At 43.0% G+C, this 23,823-nt stretch overlaps 1 protein-coding gene across 2 annotated transcripts; it reads left to right on the forward strand.

Moving 5' to 3' along the window:
• The first annotated feature begins 7 nt into the window (after positions 1-7).
• cpz (carboxypeptidase Z) lies at positions 8-11,618 on the forward strand. Of its 2 annotated transcripts, none has more exons than XM_048261010.1 (11): positions 8-124; positions 741-770; positions 3,583-3,957; positions 5,062-5,274; positions 5,511-5,743; positions 8,283-8,444; positions 8,740-8,898; positions 9,247-9,382; positions 9,591-9,730; positions 10,083-10,182; positions 10,648-11,618. In XM_048261010.1, exons 1-11 carry the CDS (start codon positions 40-42, stop codon positions 10,992-10,994), a joined length of 1,980 nt encoding a protein of 659 aa, XP_048116967.1. In that variant the 5' UTR covers positions 8-39; the 3' UTR covers positions 10,995-11,618. The 2 variants fall into 2 exon arrangements, with proteins under 2 accessions (XP_048116967.1, XP_048116975.1); XM_048261018.1 differs by having other exon boundaries at positions 5,511-5,707.
• The last annotated feature ends 12,205 nt before the right edge of the window (positions 11,619-23,823 follow it).

A 23,823-nucleotide genomic window follows, 5' to 3' on the forward strand; every position in this document is an offset into this window, starting at 1 on the left:
ACTGTGCAGGCTGCCACATCACAACGCACAGAGCGCACAATGCCTTCCGTGGTCGTCCTTCTCAGTGTTCTGGCGACATGCTTTGCTGCGCCACGGATATGTGAACCTGGAGACGAGGCTTTAGGTGATGTTGACCATGATTTTACACAAACAGTGAATTACTTAGGATATCTAATCATGTCTCATTCATGGTGCAGCTCTCTTGTAAACTTGCTGTGTGTAATAGCATCATCTATTACCAGTCCGGTCATGTTTCTGGTTTTGTTATTCTTAGCCTACTAATGGGTTTAACATGTAGAACTATTTACGCTGTTTGTTGCGATGATGTTTTATTAACGTGTCATAACAACAGGAGTGTTATGATAAAGCAACTACCGTTAGTTCCTCTTCTCATTTCATTAGGCCAATTTAAGACATGGCGTTTAGAGACTTTGAGCTATAGGCCTAATAGCAGTGCTTCTCACTAGCGTGGTGTCGTTTTGTCTCATGTTATGAGTTAAGGGGACGATCTGGAGACCAAAAACAATACTTTGCAGACTAATTATATGCTCTGTGTTGTACTGGGAATCACAGTGAGGAGTCTATATTTATTTCAGCATCCCAAGAAAGTAAAGTTGGTGAGCATTTTAAGAACGCTCTCTGCTACCATCTAGCGTTCAACAAGATGACAGACTTATCAGTCATCACCCGGTGCACCAGCGAATGACTATTTCGTATGATGTATTTTTTTTTTTTTTCAGGAAGATGCCGAGCTCCAGACGAAGAAAAAGGTAAGTAATCCTTCAGGCCTTCAGACGCTCTATAGTACAAATTATCCTTATGGTATTACTGGGAAGTACTGCAAACTTGTCTCAGCATGAAAATAGCTGCCAATTTTATGCTTCAAAAATAACTACAAATGTTGTGCTTTTAGTGACTGGGGGATGTGTTGCCATCTGTTGTCTGTAACTAAGTGGTCTTGCGAAGTAAAGGCCTTGGGGTCATGGCCTGATCTTTTCAGGCTGGGGAAGAAAAAAAAACAGTCACAAATACCAACAGACATCACATGACATGACACGTTTCTTTGAGAAGGGGGTGGGGGGTGACAGAGAGAGCAGTGTCTTAGAAAGAGAGAAGGATGAAGAAAGTGAGAGAAAAGGAAAGGTAGTGAAGGAAGAGGGAGTCTTGGAGCAGGCAAGACTGTCTATAAATTATACTGCTGCCTAAGGCCTCTTAAAACAGCCATGTTCTTGCTTGAAAATCATCAGCCACCTGTGTATGTTTGGTGTGATCAGCAGAGCCAGGAACACATATCTGTAGATAACCCATACTAACCCTCCTTAATCATCTCCTACCACATTTCACGTTCAACACAGGAAAATAAATTGATTATTTATGTTACTAATGGCACCATAGAGTCACATACAAGAAGGGATGCTTTTGATTTTTTGTAAATTTTTGCTAACATAAGGAAGCAGCATGGGAGACTTTTCTGCCTTAATTTTTAACTCTTTTTCCGAGCCTGCAGTATAGCCACAGTACAGCTGTTATAAGAGGGTCTGGTACCACTTTGTTATGATGCACTTGCTGCGACAGTCATTGATCTCCGAAAGACTTAAAATTAAGGCAGAAAAACAACGTTCCCCATGCTGCTTCCTTATGTTGGAATGTGCAAACATGTACAAAAAATCAAAAGGATACCTTCTTCCATGTGATTTCTGCAACAGTGGTACTGAAAACTTGTTGATAGCTTACTTGTTGATGTTTTGCTGTAGTGTAAACCAATGTCACACATAGTAACACTCCTCCAAGCTGACTCTGGCAGATCAAGTGAATAGTCAGGTGCAATCGATTATTTAATACATAACTGTGAATTACAAATAATAATAAAAATGTTCTACCTAATGAGACTATTTTGTCCATAGACTCTAAAAGAAAACAAGTTTTTCCAGCTGTATTCTCCATAAACAGTAAAGTAAATTATGTGCCTACATCCAGAATATCACATCATTTTGACGCGTTTGACATCACGTTCTTGACTCGTCTGATGGTCCAACCCCTACCATTTGTCTCTGAAAGATTGAACTCCCTTTCCTCCCGCCCTCACACATTGCCTAGTGGAGGACGTCCTCTACACATCTGCATACTCGGCCACCACTACATTAAGCCTATGCGTAGGCTACGGAGCATAAGAATAGGCTATGTAACACGCAATGTCACGGCAATGTAGGCTAACAACGCAGCCTGGATTACTGCCACTCGTGAAAGTCCTAAAACTATTACCCTCTCAAACCTCCAGATTTGGCATTGGTCTGCCGTCAGATTTTATTTTAAGTCATTGTTAAAGAAGCAGTTTACTAATCCTTTTGTAGGCCTACTAACAATTTTAAATCTCTACTGTCCACAATGGCACTTGCTAGCATGATCTAATCTCAACGAAACTCAAAATTGCACCTAACTAAATGACTGATAGACAGTTAGGGATAGACAGGAGGATGGCTTCCTTTCTATGGTGCTGACGAATCCCAGTTTGACAGTGATTGTAACTATACCTAATTTGATTGGTTGATCATCTTTTTATTTACACGTTGCTTTAGCAAAAAGGGCTGTTTCCCAAAGTCGAGGAAGCATACTCAATGGGCGCCTTTTTAAGGTCGCCACGTCATCGAACTCCGCCGAGCACTGTTCCAACGTCAAGAATGCTCCGAAAGTCGTGACCTTAGTTCTGAGAATTTTCAAGGATGCATCTGTAGATCCTCAGGTGAACAAAAATGCCCATAATCCTCAGCGTTGACATGCATCGGAGCAACACCCCTACTGAAACATAAGTGTGCAGTTAAGAGTGGAAGCGCTCAGACGGACCGCAGTGACGTGCACGTTCACACTAGCTAGTCTGATCCAAAGTAGAGTCTGAGAACACAAGAGAGGCCTCTACCCTCATTTTTGTAGAACCTGACTCGCAAGGAAGCATTCTATCAAGGAAGCATGGTCGACTTTGGGAAATAGCCAAGGATTCCAACTGGGTGCCACTTGGATATGATGGGAGTGTACTGTGTTTCACCACATTCACTACATACAATTTATGGGGCGCTGATTCATTCATTGCAAAATAATACATGAAAACGGGAGATGACAACACGGCAAGAATGAACAAAACCGTAATTCGATGAAATAAAATGTTTCATTTACGATAACAACGATTGTCAGGTGAGATAGGGGAAGTCTGGCTTCCCTTGGCTTCTGGGAGAAAACGGCACTGCTGAAGATTAGTTGTTTTGTAATGTCATGAAAATAAGCGGAATATTGAGCGCGATTATTTCAATTTGGACATGGTTGTTGTGTGTGTGTGTGTGTGTGTGTGTGTGTGTGTGTGTGTGTGTGTGTGTGTGTGTGTGTGTGTGTGTGTGTGTGTGTGTGTGTGTGTGAGTGGGTGTCTTTGTGTGTACGTGTGTGTATCTTTACTCTTGATACATTTATTGTGAGCTATGACATGACATTTTCCCCATCCATGCCTTTGTGTGTGTGTGTGTGTGTGTGTGTGTGTGTGTGTGTGTGTGTGTGTGTGTGTGTGTGTGTTTGTGCTGTATGTCTGTGTGTCGTCAGTCACCTGCACAGACATGTCTTTGGCCTACTGCCAGGACATGCCCTACAGCCACATCACCTTCCCCAACATCCTGGGCCACCGTAGCCGCGTGGATGCCGAGCAAGGTGCCGAGTACCTGCTGCTGAGCGTGCTGCACGGCCTGCTCAACGGCGAGTGCTCCGAGGAGCTGCGGCTACTAGGCTGCTCCGTGCTGGCCCCGCAGTGCCGCTCCGGGCGCGCGCTCAAACCCTGCCGCAGCTCCTGCGAGGCTGTGCGTCGTGGCTGCTCCCACGCCTTCGAGGGCATCGACATGGCCTGGCCATACTTCCTGGACTGTGACCGCTTCTTCGTCAGTGGCCAGGAGGGCTGCTACGACCCGCTGTCCGAGTTTAAAGGTAGGAGAGAGTGAAAGAGAGATGTTACATCATGGTATGTGGTATGTGCTACGCTGGCCACTGGGGTCAGCGCAAAGTAGTAGTCACCACCACGTGACGACAGCGACGCTTGGCAAACCTTTCTTGCGCCGCACAAGCCATTGAAAATAATGGGTGCTGTTGTCACGTTGTATGTGAAGGCCGCATGAGGCTTCAAGACCAGTGAAGTGAACTTCCTTCTTCTTTTACATTGTCATTTCATTGTCATTTCAGCAGTCCTTTGCAGTCAACCTTGGTATCCAGTCTCAGCTGGCTGCAATTTGTTTGTCTGTAATGAATAGAGAGGTTGTTGATGTTGTTGATTTCAGCCATTGTTTAAGCCAGGGCTATTCAACTTCATTACCAAATGGGCCATACAAGAAAACCACTGGGTCTTTGTGGTCCACCCAAAATATGGTGTTGCTAAAATTACTCCTATTGTGGCTATAAGAGATATACGTTCATGAGTATCCAGCTCCATTTAATTTCAGTTCAGTAAAATATATTCACAATCACTGGATGTGGTGGACATTCATATGCATTAGGCTCTCAAAACAATTCCAAACAGACATAGAGCAGGTCCATATAGATTTGTCAAATAAACCAGTAAAACAGTATCAGGGGATGGAATATATAACATTCACACCCAACTTCTGTCATAGCTCATATTTTTAAAAGAAATTGAACAAACAATAAGCAGCATTTTAATGCCTCAATCAAGTGATAGGCTATCATTAGCATCCTACGTCTGTCATATTTCATATTTGTACAATAAACCAGTGAAACATGCATACTGCTGCCAACGCAGGAATTCCTGTGTAGGTTATGTTATCTGACAGCCCAGTGTGAGAGGCGCAAGCGACCTTGTGTACTTTTGCAGCCAATCACTGCTTTCGTTTTTATTTTATTGCTTTTATCGTAGTCACGGAAGCCAGATTTGAAGGCATTGCGAGTATTGCACTGAATAGCACTGGGTTAAGCCTTGACCATGTTTATCATGTACTAGGTAGTGGTAGTAGGCTGGAGTAACATGGAGTGGGCATATTGACCCCATTCCTCACTGTTATCCTTATTCTGCATTCTCAGCAAGGCAAGAGTTTGCCTTTGCCAACTTTACTGACGAGCCTTCCACCATCATCCAGTTTACCTATCACACCAACGCCCAGATGTGGAACACCCTGAAGAAGACTGCCGCTAAATGTTCCCACATCTCCCGCACGTACAGCATTGGGCGCAGTGTTGAGGGCAAAGACCTGCTGGTCATCGAGTTCTCCAGTAATCCAGGACAACATGAGCTATGTAAGTACAGCCAAAGCGGTTGCTGTGGGACTGTGTGTATGATTGGTTTTGATAGATAGCGCTTTGGTGACCTGAAGCTTCATCACACTGTTAGAATGTGTGTCCATCTCAATCAAGTACTACAACAAACTTGAACCAAAACATATTCCACAGTAAAGTAAGTAAACTGAATATAAATAGTACACATGCAAAAAACACAGAGAGAAAATGTTACTGCTGCCTTTTGTGCCCTCTAGTGGTGCCAGAGATGAAGTACGTGGGTAACATGCATGGCAACGAGGTGCTGGGGCGGCAGCTTCTCATCTACCTGTCGGAGTACCTGTGCTCGGAGTACCTGCTCGGGAATGAGCGCATCCAGACGCTCATCAACACCACCCGCATCCACATCCTCCCCTCCATGAACCCTGACGGCTATGAATTGGCCGCAGCTGAGGTAGCCGATCGCAACGACCCTGAATTCAACCAGGAAGTAAATATCCGTCCCCAAATCCGCGGCTCGAGCCGATCCAGCCGATCGCCACGCGCCCCACGCCACGCCAGGCCACGCCGTGCCGTAACATGCGTCCGTCTGCAGACCCGGCCGTGGTGCTTCATCCTCCTACCACCAGAGTGTGTCTGTGGTTTAGGGAGGAGAGTTAGTGTGACAGATGTCACAGAAATCATGGTCACACCATTCAGAAAAGCCTGTGTTAGATAACTTATCATGAGTTAAAAAAAACAAGGAGCATGTATGACAGACTGGACAATTTCAGTCTAAAACTTGCCCTTGATTGTACAACAGGTTCCTGTTGACTTTCAACTGTAAGCTACTGAAAACCATTTAATGGTTCCACCCCAAAGAAGTGCTCATCTAATTTTAATTCATTCCACTTTTTTTACATCAGGAAATATATGGAATTACTGCATCTCAAGAGGATACTTAGAGTAGGCAAAGGACAGCTGGTTGTAGGAATGCTCATGTCCTTTTAGTTCCCACTAATGATACTTTACTCTCTACTTTCTTTTTCAAACTAGAACTAAGTGTTCCCAGCAGGCTAATGGACACAACAGTGCAGCTAAAAGATCTCATCTTTCCATCGTTAAGTCAGTGACGCCGTAAGATGTGTGGAGTTTGTCAAGACTGTTATCAACATTGTTTTGACAAATGAGATGATCACATCACATATGGAGTCCAGTTCCTATCTACTTATCCTATCCTCCTTTGGCTGTGTCAGTTGTGTCTGTGAACCTCATATTATTCACCCTGTAGATTAACATAGTCAACCAAGCTAATTCAACTTCACTTCTGCAACTTCTTATGATTCCTCCTTTTAGATTAAAGGAAAATTCCGGTATTTAGCACTTTGAGTCCCTTTTCTGGTTTGTTTTGGATGAACTAGAGTGGTGGACACCGAAATTTTGACGATTGGTCCTGTTTCAACTTTTCTGACTCATTTTGAATCGCCTTTACTGCTTCAGAGTGGCTGCCTACAGGCATGCTCAAACATGTCCTTAAAACAACCCTTAACGTTCGTAGTTAGAGGTGTTCCTTGAGTATTACAATCAAATATATCGGCGAAATGTATGATTTCCAGCCGCCTTATTTGCTATTGTGGAACACCTCACAACCACGTATAAACTTGCGTTCAATATTTGAGCCTGAAGCATAGACGGTGGCGCAGTAATATCAACGTGCAATGAGTCTTCCAACAGAAATCAATGGGATTTTACAAAATGCCAAATAAAACACGACAGAAACTGTATATATATACTTGTTTTGGAACATCAACGAACACCACTATCCACTCGGTGAGTTGCACAGTTTTGAAAACGAACGTTAAGGGTTGTTTTAAGGACATGTTTGTGCATTCGTCAAAATTTTGGTGTCCACCACTCTAGTTCATCCAAAACAAACCAGAAAAGGGACTCAAAGTGCTAAATACCAGAATTTTCCTTTAACATATTCAACAAACCTAATTCAACTTCCCTTCCCTTCTCTTGAAAGGGTCAGCACGGGCTACAACAAGAAATATTAAACTGAAACGTCCAGACACTGCCCTGTACCAGAATGCTGAATACTGTCACTAAGCCTGTTAATGCCAATCTTGTCACACTGTAAAGGTGTGCATTCAGAACCCAGCTTAACACCATCCATATTCCAGGGTGCACCACAACAACATATTCTGCTTGTTCAGGCTCGATTGGTGTATGGCCAGTCTTGTCTGTGTCTGTAGGTAATTGCAAAGTAAGCTGAAAAAATGAATATCACCTGAGGGAGATATCACAGAGGAATATAGTGCCATGAGTAAGTATAAACTAGATCTTAGGCTGAAATCTGAATGCATAGCTTAACAGGTCTAGACTGAGAGCTGAAGTGATAGCATTCAGTTTTGTTATGGGGCAGTTCAAATACAGTTTGTGCTTCAGTACTTTGAACAACATAAGGGATTATTGGCAAGAATAGGAAAATCACTCATTCACGTATAGGCCTATCACTTTGCATTCAACATTTTGCTGATCATTAAAATTGGGAGAAAACAAAACAGCTATACAAAAGAGCTGTAACTACTACACAACTACACAATGCTGTCAAGTCAGGGATCTATTACAGATCTAAACCAGTCTTTTTTGGTCATCCCGTAATTGCTATCCCGTGAACCGTGTTGGTCCATTATGAAATTGTAATTTCTTTCTCTTTATAAATATCATACTTTGTACTTTCAACAGGCAACTAAAGCCAAACCCTTTAAACAATTCTAACTTTAATTACTTCACTCTCCGTACCTTTAACTGCCAATTATACTGTGTTTTCTGTGTTCTGTTAGACTGAACTGCACTGTACTTTTGCAACTTTGAAACACGCCTGACTAAAATATGCCATTTGTTTTCCAGTGGCTGATCTGGAGTCAGTACTCACAACAAGAACAAAAACACACAATAAAAGAGAGCTCTGTCTGCTTGTTTCTCTATAATGAATTAATTAAGGTTTCCCTCTTCTGACTGCTGCTGTGTGTGGGAAATATCTACAGGGCCACATCTTTAACGGATGGACCAGTGGCCGTCGCAACGCTCAGAACATCGACCTGAACCGCAACTTCCCTGCCCTCACCCACATTGCGTATAGCCGCCGCCGCTTCAGGCGCTTTAGAGTGGACCACATCCCCATCCCCGACTCCTACTGGTTTGGCAAGGTACCGATGCATCGTCATGCCCAGTGTTCCTGTGGGCCCTCATGACACTGAAACTAGCATGGCTTCTCCATCAAGTGCTTTATCAAACTGGGGTTTCAGGAACCTGCATAAATATAGCAGACTGATTGTTTATCTTATGGTTTGTTCTTAGGATCATGCTTTTCATGATAGTATGCCTTCAAATGAATGCAATTCTTCCATATTAATAGCTTATTAACTGACCCTTGCTCCTCATACGGTTCTAATAGCACAGTACTGCCCGGTCCGTGTGTCTCACCCCTGTGTTCCCCTGCAGGTGGCTCCAGAGACCTACGCGGTGATGAAATGGATCCGTTCTATTCCTTTCGTCCTCTCGGCCAGCTTGCACGGTGGGGAGCTGGTGGTGTCCTACCCCTTTGACTTCTCCAGACACCCCCAGGAGGAGAAGCTGCACTCTCCCACGCCCGACGAACAGGTCAGAGGTCACGGATCAGGGTTCACGTTCCTTATGAGTTCCTTGGGGCGGTGGTAGCGTGGTGGCGTAGTGGCTAAGAGCTGGGCTAGAATGCAGTTGCTCTGGGGAGAATGGCTCTTATATATAAATGTAAATATAATAGACATGTGTAAGTCGCTTTGGATAAAAGCGTCTGCTTAATGAATAAATGTGTAAATGTGAGTTTAGCTGATTGGCTTGCTGGGGCAGGAAGGGGTTGTCCGACATCAATATTGTTGTATACCTCTAATGCCACATAATCACATTATATACTATAATATACAATATGTATAATAACAATATAATTGAAATTATTTTTTTTGATAACAGGTGTTCAAGCAGTTGGCCAGGATTTATGCTGACGCCCATGCTGAGATGGCCAACAACGATACGAACAGATGTGGCGCATCGTTTATCAATAGAAGGGGCATCATTAACGGGGCCCAGTGGTATAGCTTCGCAGGAGGTATTTTCCTCCCACAGAAATTCACATTTACTGTACAGTATTATACTTAGACCTGAACACCTAGTTAATTGCCTTTACTCCATGTCAGAGGGATCCCTTTGCATTGCACAGTATGGAGTTGAACATTTCATTATAGCTAGTACCCTGTAGCCTGAAAATGGCTGTCCAATATAATGTCCTACTGTCCAAATGCCTCATTCATTTGCAGGTATGGCTGACTTTAACTACCTGCACAGTAACTGTTTCGAGGTCACCGTGGAGCTGGGCTGTGACAAGTTTCCGTCAGAGGCGGAGCTCTACCCGGAGTGGAGACGAAATAAAGAGTCCCTCCTCAGCTTCATGGAAGCCGTAGGCCCAGTTTCCCATAATGCTCTACTGATTTTGATCCAGAGTTTCTCCACTGTGGCCTTTCATCTAGTCATGTTATCATCACTTGCATTTCATTAGGTTCTTTGTCATGTGTTTCAGTACTACTGTGATCACTGCATAAGTGGTACTGTGACACAATACATAATATACAATGTTCAATGGTTAACAACGTGGAATGGTTAACAAAGCTAGCATTAGCAGCATAAATGAACACCAAGTTCCATGCTTGTATTTAAGAGTATGTAGAATTGAGCACTGAATGGTGTGAATTGGCCACTGTTGCATCATTCTTGTAGGGATCTTAGGCTTCTTTCATGTTGACTTGTTCCAGGTCCACAGAGGAATCAAGGGTGTAGTGAGGGATGAGCATGGCAATGGAATTAAAGGTGCAATCATATCAGTGAAGGGAATACGCCACGACATCACAACAGGTGAGCCATCACAAAGCCATAAGGGTCCTCGGCTTCCTGTCAAAACAGCTCTGCTTCAAAACATGTATGTTCCTCTACAGGGGAAGTCATGCTTCCTGGAAATGGAAGCATTCAACTTAAATTCATGTCAAATATATCTCTTCCCTATTTGCCACCTATGCTTACCTATGTAACATTTTCATTTAATTCCTGTAGCACTTTTGATTAAACAAATAACCAAATAGTTTAATGTAAATACAAATGTCAATCTCTTACTGAATTACACTGTTCCCTTTTGAATCGAAAGTCTAGAAGATTGAGCAGCTCTCTCAGTAGCTAAAAATGTATTATAGTTATTACAATAACATGGACACTGTCTTTAACGCAGCGGACACTGTCTTTAACACAGTGTCTTTAGCACGGTGTCTTAACCTTCCTGTGTACCCCTCTACTCTGTCCCTGACCCCCACCGCACTCCTGCTACAGCGGAGGACGGGGATTACTGGCGTCTGCTCACTCCTGGCCAGCACATCCTGACCGTCACGGCATCCGGCTACTCAAAAGCGGTGAAGCGCATCAACCTGCCGCGGATCATGGCCCGGGCCGGTCGCGTGGACTTTGTCCTGAAGAGGGTCCCGTACAAGCCGGAGATGGACGACCTCTACATCCCGGGCATGGAGACGTATGAGCGCTTCGACCCCTACAACCAGTTTGAGAGCTACACGCAGCGTGAGCTGGGAGAGAACGGCGAGGAGAGGCAGGAGAAGCCCTGGTGGTGGGCCTACTTCACCCAGTCGGGGAACGCAGCTCCCACCTGGCTCCTCAGGAACTGAAGGCAGCCCACACAGGCAGCCAGTGAGTGCCCAGGCCACACGCCGCTACCTGAACCCCATCATCGCAGCAAGTCCCCAGGGGTAGAAAAGGAGCACTCTGAGAATGACTGTCCAACGAGAGCTGCGTTTCCAACTTTGGACACTACACAAGTGGATATGCCCCTGTTTCACTGATCAGGTGGCCCTGTGCTCGCTAAGTACTCGGGAGTAAATACCTTATTTAAGGATAGAAGGGCTAACTGGCAGTAATGTTGTTTGTCCTCTGTCTCTCTTCCTCTCCCCCACTGGCCAAAGAAAAGCAATTGTGGAAAGCAATTGTTGTGTAGTTCAGGGTAGTTCATGGTACTCTAGGAGCAGGATATTTAACACTATCTGTTGCTGCACTATTGAAGGACAACAAGACAGATGAATAGATAAAGAATGGTAAAAGAGCTAATGACACTTTTTCCACACGCCAAACTGCATGTTTTCCACTGAAATATTCAAACTTTTGTCATTTCTGGTTATTTTCACTGCTCTCATTGACTCACAGATTATAGCAATATTGCCTTGTGATTATATTGTGAATTTATCAGTTTGAGGTTTTGAGCAGTACTCGATTTTTATTAAAACATATTAAAAACCTGGTGCAAACTGACCCCATTGTTGACCTTAAGCAGCAGGTGGCAGCAGAGTCCAATTCATTAATCCTCCATTTTAGCCAAGTTGGAGTGAGCCATAGGATTTCTGTACAGGAACGTTTTAGGGTTTTATATTTATATACATATCTTTTTTTAGTTCTCTTTGAAATGTGAAATATGTAGCTGGATATAAGGATGAAAATATAAAATATTTGTGGGTTTTGAAAACTTTTGAAAATCAAAGTCTTGTAACTTTATTTAGCTTTCGAGCTTTTTGAGTTTTAATGAGTCACTGACCAGAAATGAAAGATTGGCAAAGCTGCAGTAAAGGAAAAGATCTCATATTAGGATGAATGGCATTAGTAACAATGGATTTCGGACATCGGCTTATGAAATCCATCTTTGTGGTACTACCGGATCATACTACTTGGAAAAAGTAATTTTCAGAAAACAATCTCTTAAAGGCTGCATTTACACGTTGGGCTCCATTTAAAAACAGACTCCTCTCTTCTTCACTGCCCAATTTAACCATTGCTGAATTTTCCAGCTTGCTTGAAGCTGTCAAGGTCAAGTTTGACCTGACTTTCAAGTCTAACCAAATTCACAGACCTGTTGAAAATAAATAATGCAGTGTTTCTGCCCCAAGGGTCCACTTTCTCTCCATCACTCTCCCCCCTGCCCCCAGTGGCCACCCCCAGGAGCGGGCCGAGGGGAAGGTGCGAGGACAAACACCGTGAAGGCGTAAATGACCCTTTAGCTGCACGCACGCTAGATTTTGAGGGCTTTGGTGGCGCTGAGTGGTGAATGACCTCGGACATGTGGCCATTTACAGGTGAGATCCTGTCCGTCCACTGATGCCCACTGTAAGCTTTAGCTGTAATTGGTGGTGTTGTGTAGCCCTCTCCAGACGGCCGGGAAATGCATGCTTTTTGAAAATGGGCACAGGCGTCCTGTGAAAGACAAGCGACCATTCTTGGTTCCTCACTTCCCCTGCAGGTTTTGCACTCTGAGGAAGAGCAGCCTTTTCAACAGCTGGTGTGTCTCTCCTCTTCACTGAAGTAAGCCAAGCACAAATAGGAACAATCTCCAGAATATATCAGTCCACAGGTGCTACAGAGAGAGAGAGAGAGAGAGAGATTCTGTCACATGTTAACACGTGACATGACTCGAATCATTTGTCCTGTCAGGGCTCCAGCATCAGACAGCCCTGTGGCTGACTCCTTGGTGTGGCGGCGCTGGAGCAGTTAGGTCCTACAGTGGGACATTCTCTGGCTCTGCTCTACTGACTCCAGGGAATGCAGTAGCTGTATTCCCCTGGGAAGGATAGGAGACAGAAGCTGGCCAAGGAGAAGTTGGGGAATCTTTCACCACATTGCTGTAAAACATGGTCATTTGGTGCAATGTAGTGTTTTGTGTATTGTTAGACTATTCACATTTATTATATATGTTATATATATATATATATTTATTTTCCTTTTTTCACCTCCAGACCCATACTATCTTCATCATGCCTTTACATGTGTGACCTTTATGAACTTTGAATATCTTTTACAGAGGACTGTAAGGGTTAGAGTTAAAGATGCAGGCACTCAGCGGTTGTACGTGTTTTCAAGCCCATAACATTTTAGTCACATTCAGCAACCATCTCCTCATGACACGATAGCTGCCCATTCTGTGAACACACTGTAAAAAAAAAACGGTTTCTGTAGGCAGCCCTGGCTCCAAAAACTGGAAACAAACAAAGTGGGGGCAGCCTGTCCCCCAGACAAAAACGAAACCTTGCGAGGAGTTTCTCTGGGAATACTCAAGGGAGGGGTGAGCTACCTCACTGGTGTGTTTCATATGGTCCTTGGTCCACGCACGGTCCAAAAGCATTTGCTAATAAATTTAAATATAAATGTGAACTTTAAACAAATGTGACTTCCTGAGCAATTGCTGACTATACCTTTAAATGTTATAAAATCAAAAAATCTCTCATTGTTTTATGTGGCACCTAGAAGCAGTACCATGCTGTCCAACCCAAATCACTGTTCAAATTCCATATAGGATCTACAGTATACAGGCTTAGCCATGCTTACATAGACAGCACTGGACATGCTGTCCCTCCCCCCGTCTCCCAGCGACCCTCTGTGGACCGTGGCTCTGACCTACTGGGTTAATCCATCGCCAGACCATAATTGGGCCTTGAAGAGGGGTGGGGGAATTCTCCGCCACATAAATTGTATAAGAATGATATAGATTAAGTCTGGCTCGAACCATGGAGTATACATTACCTAAGTTGAGACGGGATAGGCTGATGGTGTGTATAGGTGAACGCAAGCATATGCTGGAGGAGGTGAATGCAGTGATTAACCAATGACTCCAGAGAGAGTGTAACCGTGACATATCCATGACGATGAGTGATTTTATTTGTTGGTGTTATGGGATTGAAGTGTGTGTGTGGGGGGGGGGCATGTTGCCATGCATTAAATGGGTTACAAGGATCTGTAGTGCTTAGCCATGGCTAAACTTAATGTGCTGCAGGATTTACATTATTGGGCCCATCTGGAAGCATACAGTAGCTGTGTGTGTGTGTGTGTGTGTGTGTGTGTGTGTGTGTGTGTGTGTGTGTGTGTCTGTGTGTGTGTGTCTGCATGTGTGTGCATGTGTGTGTGTGTGGTTGCGTGTGTGTGTGTCCGTGTGTGTGCATGGGTGTGTGTTTGTGTGTGTGTGTGTGTGTGTGTTCACATGTGTGTGTTTTGCTTTCTCGCTCACAAAAAATTGTTTTTTTAGACTTGGCTTAAACAACATCTCAAGTAACCTTCCTCTGAGGTACCCCACTGAGCCTTGCAAAAGCAGAGTGTAAAAAACTGCATGTCTGTTATCACAAGAGGAAATCAAATGTGTCTGTGTGGTAGAAAATAGCTCCATGTCAATGTCAATTAGACACATTTATTACAATTGCATGTATGTAGCAGCACAATAGAAATGTAAAGCAGCTCTGGGTTTTCCATTGGCCGTGTCTGAAGCCGGCTGTTGTTAGCTCGACTGAGAGGAGTCTCCGTTCTCTGCGTTCTGTGGCTTGGAGCCTGAGTGGCGAAATCCTAAAGGGAGCCAACCGAAGCAGCCTGTGGCCTTTGCCGGAACCGTGTAGTCACTTTCAATCTGAGAGCACTGCCTTGCACAACCCAACACTTTTCAGCACTCCACATTTTGCATATATAATGCAAATGCTGCCACTTTAGGCCCCTCTCTCTCTCTCTCTCTCTCTCTCTCTCTCTCTCTCTCTTTCTCTCTCCAATTCTCTCTCTGTTTCTTTTTACCTCTCTCTATGCTTTTGTTGTCCTTCCATCCTTTCTACTTTCTACTTCATCACACACATCCGCTTGATGAACCTAATTTCCCCTTGAAGCCATACTGTAGTTCTGTTCAGCTATAAGCTCCTGCCTATAAGTCTGTTGCGTGGACTCTGTAGGTGTGTGTAGGTGTAGCACAGAGGCAGATATCTTCCTCCTCTGTTTTTGCTCTTGTGCTCTGAGCTCTCCTCATGCTCCCCCCCTCCTCTCCGCTCCACTCTCTATATGTTCTACTACTTACCACTCAGAACGTACAGTTCAGTAATTATTGGAACACAAATGCCACTACATGGAGATTATACATAAAGCCCCTCTCTCTCTCTCTCTCTCTCTCTCTCTCTCTCTCTCTTTCTCTCTCTCTTTCTCTCTGTTTCTCTGTCCTTCTCTCTCTCTCTCTCTCTCTCTCTCTTTCTCTCTGTTTCTCTGTCCTTCTCTCTCTCTCTCTCTCTCTCTCTCCTACATGCACTCATGGGCAATACCATGCCCCGCCATCATGGCGTCTCCCCGGGGTGAGTTGTGTTCAATGTGGCAGAGATAATTTGTTTGCTTTGCAATTATTTTCTGTCAGTGGAGACAAATTGATTCATATGGAGAAAAAGAAGGAGGAAAAAAAGGGAAAAAACACCACAGAGGCCACCGGCTTCCTGAAGAGCAAAGAAGCCAGACGGGGATGACTAATGGGTTTTTTAGTCGAGGCAGAAACCAAAGATTTATTTAATTATCCATCTATCTATGTATTTATGTATGTATTTATCTATCTATGTATTTATGTACATATGTATGTATTTACTCTTACATAAAGCTCCTGTCCAATTATTAGATGCCTTGTTAAATGAACAAAATTACTTAGTGGATATTTGTTATTTTTATTCAGAATGGGAAATACATTATGTTTGATAGCTCTTTAGTGTTCTTAATGCATTATAAGCCAATGTATAAATGTTTATAAGGAGTTCATAATGTATCATAGGGAATGATATAGGGCTTTGATAGACATGATGCAATCATGAAGCGTTAGCATAAGTCCCACAATTAATGATAGCATGACTGAAGTTAGTATGGCTCATTACAGAACATTTAGTGAATAAGCAACATTTTGTCATTTGTCAGATGCCAGAGGTGCTATCAAGATATAAAAAAAACCTTTATTACACATTCTGATAGCCTACCTCAAGCGATCAGGGCTCATACTATAACATTGCAACAGTTTATGCATGTATAACCCTTTATGAATGTTTTTAAGATGTTTTATTTACAACCCAAATTCTGAAAAAGTTGGGACGCTTTGTAAAATGTAAAAAAAAAGAATGCTATTATTTACAAATCATGTCAACCCTATATGTAAGTGAGAATAGTTGAAAGACAACATATCAACTGTTGAACGAGAGAGACTTTTTTTGAAAGAAAAAAGAAACCTTTTGAGAATGAAATGTGGTCCCATTTCTCCCTGATATAGGATTTAAGCTGCTCAGCAGTCTGGGGTCGTCTCATGTTTTTCATTCCATGATGCACTCAATTACACTGGACTGCAGATATGTCATTTTAGCACCTGGACTCTTCCTCTTTGAAGAAATACCGTTTAAATATGTGCAGAATTAATGTTGACATTATTTTCCTGAAAAATTCAAGGTCCTCCCTGAAAAGACATTGTCTGGATGAAGGCATATTGTCTGGATGAAGGTTTAAGTTGCTCAAAACCTGTGTACATCATTCAGAATTAATTGTGCCATGCCCGATGTGCAAAATGCCCATGCCATAGGCACTAATCCACCTCCACACCGTTGTGGATGCTGGTTTTTGAACTAAACACTTTAATAAGTTGGATACATTGGATAGTCACTCCCTCTCCTCTTCAGTCCAGAGGAGTCTATAATTTCCAAAAATAATTGCACATTTTGATTGATCTAACCACAGGACCTTTTTTCACTTTACCTCAGTCCATTTTAAATAAGCTCAGGCTTAGATAAGATGGTAGAATTTCTATCATGTCTAAATCAAATTTCCTCTTTGCATGGTAGAGTGTATACTCATGGTTGCATGGTAGAGTGTAAACTCCAACTTTGTAAATGGAGCATTAAACTGTGCTCATAGACAATGGTTATCAGAAGTTTTTCTGAGGATTTTCAGTAACACTTTACTTGAAGGTACATATATAAGAGTGACATGACACTGTCATAACCCTAACAATAACCCTAACCCTAACTTCGAATGACATTTGACAGAAGTAAGTGACAGAATCATTATGTCACAATGAATTGTGTATAATGTTTATGACACGTTCATGACAGTGTTATGTCACTCTTGTAGATACCTTCAAGTAAAATGTAACCGGATTTTCTTTACAGAAAAAGGGTCTGGTTTTAATGCAGTGCCATCTGACGTACAAAAAACACAATGAAATCAAATCAAATATTTATTTTCAGCCTTGTCCCTTGTTTATCTGAGTATGTCAATGATATTATGTACTGTAGATTATGAAATCCTTAAATCTTTGCAATTAGGACAAAAAAAACCATTACTCTTATTGTTTGATCATGTCCACGGCTTTACTTCTGAGAGACTCAGTCTCTCTGGGATGCTCTTTCCTAACACCACATGTCAATCATGACTCCAGTTTAGTTGAGAAATGTTTCCTCTTTTGTTGTCTTTATCACTACACCACTTTTCCAGCCTTTTGTTGCCCCTGTCACAAGAGATGAGATGTAAGATGTGTTGCTGGCATCAAATTTAAAATGTGCTTATATTTTCAATATGATATAGTCACATTTCTTTCCTTCAACAGTTGATATGTTGGATTTGTTGGAACTGTTCTCAATCAAATATAGAGTTGACATGTTTAGTAAATCATAGCATTCTTTTTTTTGTTCACATTTCACAAAGCCTCTCTGCTTTTTTGGAATTCGGGTTATTAATATATTCAGCAAGTGCTTATCATACCGCTGAAAGTACTGAATAACTGAATAAATGAAAGATTGAACACTTTGGGACATACTAACCTCACATTTTGGCATTTCTTGAGAGTGCTCTACAAATAAATTAGGAATCAACAACCACCACATTGCTATAATATTCATGTTGACCGCACTGTCTCTCCATGTCATTCAGTGTGTTAAAAAATAGGAAGTGGTAGTTCTGACTAACGTCCACAGTGGTGTGCAAGATGTAATGGCCTCCATGGCCCTGTTCAGCTCCTCTCACTGCACTAACCCTTTCCTGCCTGTCCTCCTCGCTCCATTCTGTCACCCTCTGCTCCCCCATGTGTCAGGTTCAGAGGTCACCAATTAGTGGGGGAGGGCGAGGGGGTTGCGGGGGCCTGCCCACGGCTGCCATGGTGCATTAGCCTCAGACTGCTCACAGGTAGGCCAGCGTCAGGCAGCGTCAGGCAGGCAGCGCCGCACTGCGTCTCCTGAGCATGGCGACCATGCCTCTGCTTTGGACTGAACAACAGATCACTGCAAAGTCCCATAAAGCACAAACAACACGGCAGACCAACACATGTTTCCTGTCCACTTGTTTTCTTATGTGCTAGAGAGTTTGTTTAATATATTCATATATCCATTACAAAGGATTGAAAAGTCATTTACATATCAAAGATTACTCAACGTCTATAAATGTTCCAAAAGCAAAAATGTTTTCTGTGCACCATTTGGGCTGTTTATACATTTTAAAAATATAATTATTATGCTATGCTATGTTGTTATATTATATTATTATTTCATATTATTTTAGTATACTTGTACAATGTTTATGCCAGTCAAATCCTGTGAGAAAGGTTGATATGAAGTTTAACATCCTTAACATCTTGATACCTACATGGCTAAGAGGCGTCACAGATAATAAATGCATTGGTGTTATTGAAATATTTAAAATACATCCCTTCATTCATATTTGCCTTGGCCCTTCCCAAAGTTATGGGGAACTGCTGCAGAGTGGAATTTATTTGGCCATTATGAGCACCCGTCAACAATCACAAAATAGCCACCACAAAACAGGGACTGAAGTTCCCCCCAAAAGTGTCCTTGTTCATAGCCATGTCTGCAAAGCTGGAGGGTCTTCTGCATCCTGATTGGAATTAACTTTCAATGGCATTCAGTGGGGTGATTCACTGTGCTCAGCCAAACCAGTATAATTTGCAAAAACATCACTTGATTTTGCAATAATGGTTTGGTGTCATCTTCAATCCGGCACTCCCGCTCAGTGGCAGCAATTACTGTGCTGTACAGGGCCAGGGTGCTTCCACTGGGAGCGATAATCACCAGCTCTCCTTTTGTCGTGCACACCGCGAACAAACTTTGAACAGCTCCCTGAAGCAGAGCTAATGCTGGCTGCCCATGCATGGCTCCACACACACACACACACACACACACACACACACACACACACACACACACACACACACACACACGTGAATGTACACACGCACACACGTGAATGCACACACACACACACACACACACACACACACACACACACATGAATGCACACACACACACACACACACACACACAAACATTGGAGCACATGTGCACGCTTGAACACACACATACACACACACACACACATACACACAAATAAATAAAAACATTTTAAGTATGCACAAGCAACCTACATGTCTTAAGACATAGAAAACAAACAAACTTGTCTTGCCCATTGAAGGGCACTTCCAGTATAGCTGCAGTAAGAATGAATCACTAAGCACCAGTTCTGTGATTACCCAAGTGTGTGTGTCTGGGCAGAGCCCGTAACAATCCAGCTGGTTATCTGAGAGAAGTCACTTCCGTCAAAAACACCCCAGAGGAGGCTACACATCCCTACCCCACAATGGCCGTCAGGAGAGCTTACGCAAATCTCCCTGATTTTTCTTTCATTACGTGGGTATTGTTTTATTTGATTTTCGCTCCAGAGGCGTGACGATCTGGGGTCAGCGCCACACAAAGGACAGTACTTAAGCCTCTGACCCTGAAACTAATTTGACGGCTTAAGGCCTTTCACAACAGGCGTCTCTACCAGCCAAAGTTTGTTTACACTTTCCTTCTCTCCCTACTATTTGTTATGATTTCTTTTTAAATGGTCTCCTTTCTTCTGTACTTTAGGAGTTGTTGGAGGAGAAAAAAAAATGTGTTGCCAGTTCCAGGAATTTTACTCGACTTTTGTTTGAGGGCCTAAGCTGACATTTGGGTGACACTTTCCCAAGTGAAGCCTCTTGGGTAGAGTTCAACTGGAAACTGCAGGATCTACAGCAGACACTGTGTGCCTTTGTGCATGTCTAAATGTCTACATGTGAGTGAGAGAGGAATCATTCCCATTATTTACTGTTTCTCTATGCGTGATTCATAGTAGTGCATGTATGACATACTGTAGACATTGTACCGTTAATCCTACAATACTCCTCTTGCTCTCTTTGCCAGTCATGTTGCTGTAATGAAATATGAAGACTCGAATTGATTAAAGAGTACTTATACTTGGCTACATCTCCATCTCTCTCTGTCCCACATACAAACACACACACACACACACACACACACACACACACACACACACACACACACACACACACACACACACACACACACACAGAGAGAGAGACACACACACGCACACACACACACACAGTGGAAATCCCACCAGCATCTCATGTTGCCCCAGAGGTCGTTGGTCAAGATAGAATAGCCCAGAGCCGATGCAGTCTGTTTGAAACGTGACACAGGATCCCGCCATTTGTGAGTAATTATGTTGCTCTTTCTGCTTGACTCCTTTTAACACCTCCGTTTCTCAGGTAAATGATAGAATGAATATTTAACTTGACTCCTGCCCTCTCATCTATTAAGCAGCGTATGCCATCCATTAGCGCCTGTCACGGCTACGTTCGGACGGCTATCTATCTATCTATGCTCCACAGACGCATTTTAGCGCAAATGCCTCTTCTTCAAATCAATTCAAGAGGTATAGGATAGTAAACTATGTTATTCAACTTTTGGTGTAAATAACATTGATCAGTAATGATATTACTGTACTGTAACATGTATGTGATGATTACCAGTGAGATACGAGAATACCAACACGACTGTGTGATATGTGATACACAACAATCAATGGGGGTCAATATTAAACCATTTCATATGTGGTATCTGGTATTAAATCACTGTTTAAAGACATATGTAGAAGGAAAACTGAGTCAATGCAGAGCAATCTTCAGGGCAGTCATGGTTTTGCCCCGTAACTCAAATCAAATATTTCTGTGTGCTTTTACACACAGGAGACTACTATAGAAATGTTTGTACATACACACAGACTGGACAGGAGGTTGCGCTGCCCATGACCCGTGTCTAATTCCTCGGCCTGTCCAGCCCCCCAGGCTTGACATGTCCTGCTCACTGCTGACAGGTGTGTGTGGAAGCCCAGGTTGGGGTTCGGACATCTTGGATACGGTGCAGGACACATGATAGGCTCAGTTCAGTCCAATGCCCATTCAATTTGCCCCGGAGCCCAAATTCAGCCAAACAGATGCAAAAGCGAGTTGTGCTCAGCAGTGCTGTGATTCTGGTGAATTGGTTTAGCGGGAGCGGCTGAATACAAAGCTAATGAATACTCATGATGAAAGTGCAGCCCTGATTTGATTATGTGCTCCGATGAAAGTCTATTTGCATGCAGGGCCCAAGTACAAAGTGAAGCACCCACACAAAAGCAGGTGAACTTTGAACTACATTTCTTTTGAGAATCTCATCAAGCAAGAATGGATATTGTAATAGTACTCTCTGGAGCAACAAAAAAACAATGTTCAGGAAGCAGACGACTCTCACAGAGTTGGGCATGTAGCCTACATTACATGGACTCACTGTGACTCACTGTAACTAATTTTGGAAACTGATGTTTTAACCTAAAAAGAAATACTGAAGCATGATAAAACTCACATTATTACATATTTATTGTAAAGTTAGTAAAGTTGTCAATAGGTAATGACTGACAGAACACCAACCCCACAACTGGATAACAGTAAGTGAGTATCAGTAATGACGCCGGTCATTATTACATTACATTACATTACATTTAATTATCGGGAAATAGGTCCCGACAGGGCGGACCGGATCCCGACGCGCAGCCGAGGCTATAACCTATTTGTTTCCGTTTCATCGTGGCTTTGGGTGAGAAACAAATAGTTTGCAACAACACACGTTGAACTTGAATCAAACATTTTTTAGAACACAGCTGATCAACCGTCTGCTTTCACTTTTGAATGAAGTTCCAGTCCTTGCGTAGTGATATGAAAGACGTGAATTAGAAGCACAAAACCCATTTTCCTTGACAGCTGTCTGTTCTATTTAGCAACGGTCTGTTATTGAGAAATATCAGACCACCGAACGTTGGGAAGGCCCATTCAAGTGAATGGAACATTCTTCAGCATTATGAAGAGCCGTGTAATAACATGATATATTGTCCCAGTTGACCTATATAAAGAACAGCTTGTAGCACTTTTTGTGTTTTTGGTTTTTTTTTTGGGGGGGAGGGGCATTGGGAGACCATTGGGCTCAAGCGCTTTTTTATTTAATTCACTTTGCAGCATACAGTCCTTTTAGTGGGAGTGTGGTGTGGCCGAGTAAATGCAATTCAATTATATGCTCCCCCTAGGCGGACGGTGTTCCTGTCCCGTCCTGCCCACTGCATCCCCGGACCTATCCTTACATAACGCACGGGAGGCCAGTCTGTCCATTATTCCACACACTGCCGATTTTTAAGTGGCTTCGAGTTTAGAAATAAAAAGGAAATTGTGTGTGTGTGTGTGTGTGTGCATGTTTGCGTGCATACGTATGTGTGTGATAGCGTGCGTGTGTGTGTGTGTGAGTGACTGAAAAAGCAAGAGAGAGAGAGAGACTGAAGATGTTTACCCTGAAATGGCTGATCATATTCATCTGGTGTGTAGATTTGTCATCATAGACCTAATATCAATAATGACCTGCTCAAAAGTGCTTTTGATTGACAGATGTATTCAACACCACAACCAAGAGGCTTATGTTTCTATTCATCAGGTTTGAAAGTACCTCTTTTAATTTTGCCCATTTTGTGGTCTCATTCTGTGAGGACATATGCGGGATTGTTGCTCCAACTCAATTTCCCCTCTGTTCCTCTAAGGTAAGACACAATACCATCCTTTCTGGGGGTCTAGACAACAGCAAACAGCCAGGTATGTCTTCAGGGAGATTCTGTTACGGTAGATAGCTCTGGGGGGAAGTCGTGCAGGCGCTGGAATGTGTGCACGTTAATTGAACTGGTCTTGACCTTGTCCACCTCCGCGAGGAGTCAAAACCCCTAGGCACGGACAAAGATTTGGACAATCGCCTCTTTTGTGTGGCATATCTGACCCACATCATATTCATGTGGTGTTCTTTTCTCTCTCTCTTTCTCTCTACGTGTGTCTTAATTTGTTGAACAACCTCAACAGTCAATAGTCATCCATTTTTTACTTTTTACTTTTTCACGTATACAGCAGCAGAAAAGTACGTTTTTGTGTGCAGCATTTCAGGAACTCAGCTGCTCCGCGTCTGTGTGCCTCTGTGCAATTGAGAGCGATGAGACAGCGGAGAGTGGAACATGGCGCTGGGATAGGCTGTGAACTTGAGCTAAGTGCCTCTGTCTTAAACCATGTTTTCTTGAGTGAGTCTTTGATTAAATGAGAATGGGACTCTGAGTGAGAGAGAGGGGGGGAGGGAGAGAGAGAGAGAGAGAGAAACACTTTAAGAGTGGATGTGAGGAGGAGGAGAGAGAAGGCCCTGGGGGCATGTTGCTGGGTACATCACCGCGCTACTTAAACTGTCACGCTAGTGCACCATGGGATGCGCTTCCTCGGCTGCCTCTCTTCCAACTTACCCTTATTGTTTG

This window comes from Alosa alosa, chromosome 1, assembly GCF_017589495.1.
Source record: "Alosa alosa isolate M-15738 ecotype Scorff River chromosome 1, AALO_Geno_1.1, whole genome shotgun sequence".
NCBI lineage: Eukaryota > Metazoa > Chordata > Actinopteri > Clupeiformes > Clupeidae > Alosa > Alosa alosa.

Bases quoted from the DNA above. Each gene is read 5' to 3' on its own strand.
- cpz (XM_048261010.1), top strand. From the start codon at position 40: ATGCCTTCCGTGGTCGTCCTTCTCAGTGTTCTGGCGACATGCTTTGCT. The intron at 5,275-5,510 runs GTAAGTACAGCC...TGTGCCCTCTAG, and splicing joins TCCAGGACAACATGAGCTAT to TGGTGCCAGAGATGAAGTAC. The intron at 8,445-8,739 runs GTACCGATGCAT...GTTCCCCTGCAG, and splicing joins ACTCCTACTGGTTTGGCAAG to GTGGCTCCAGAGACCTACGC.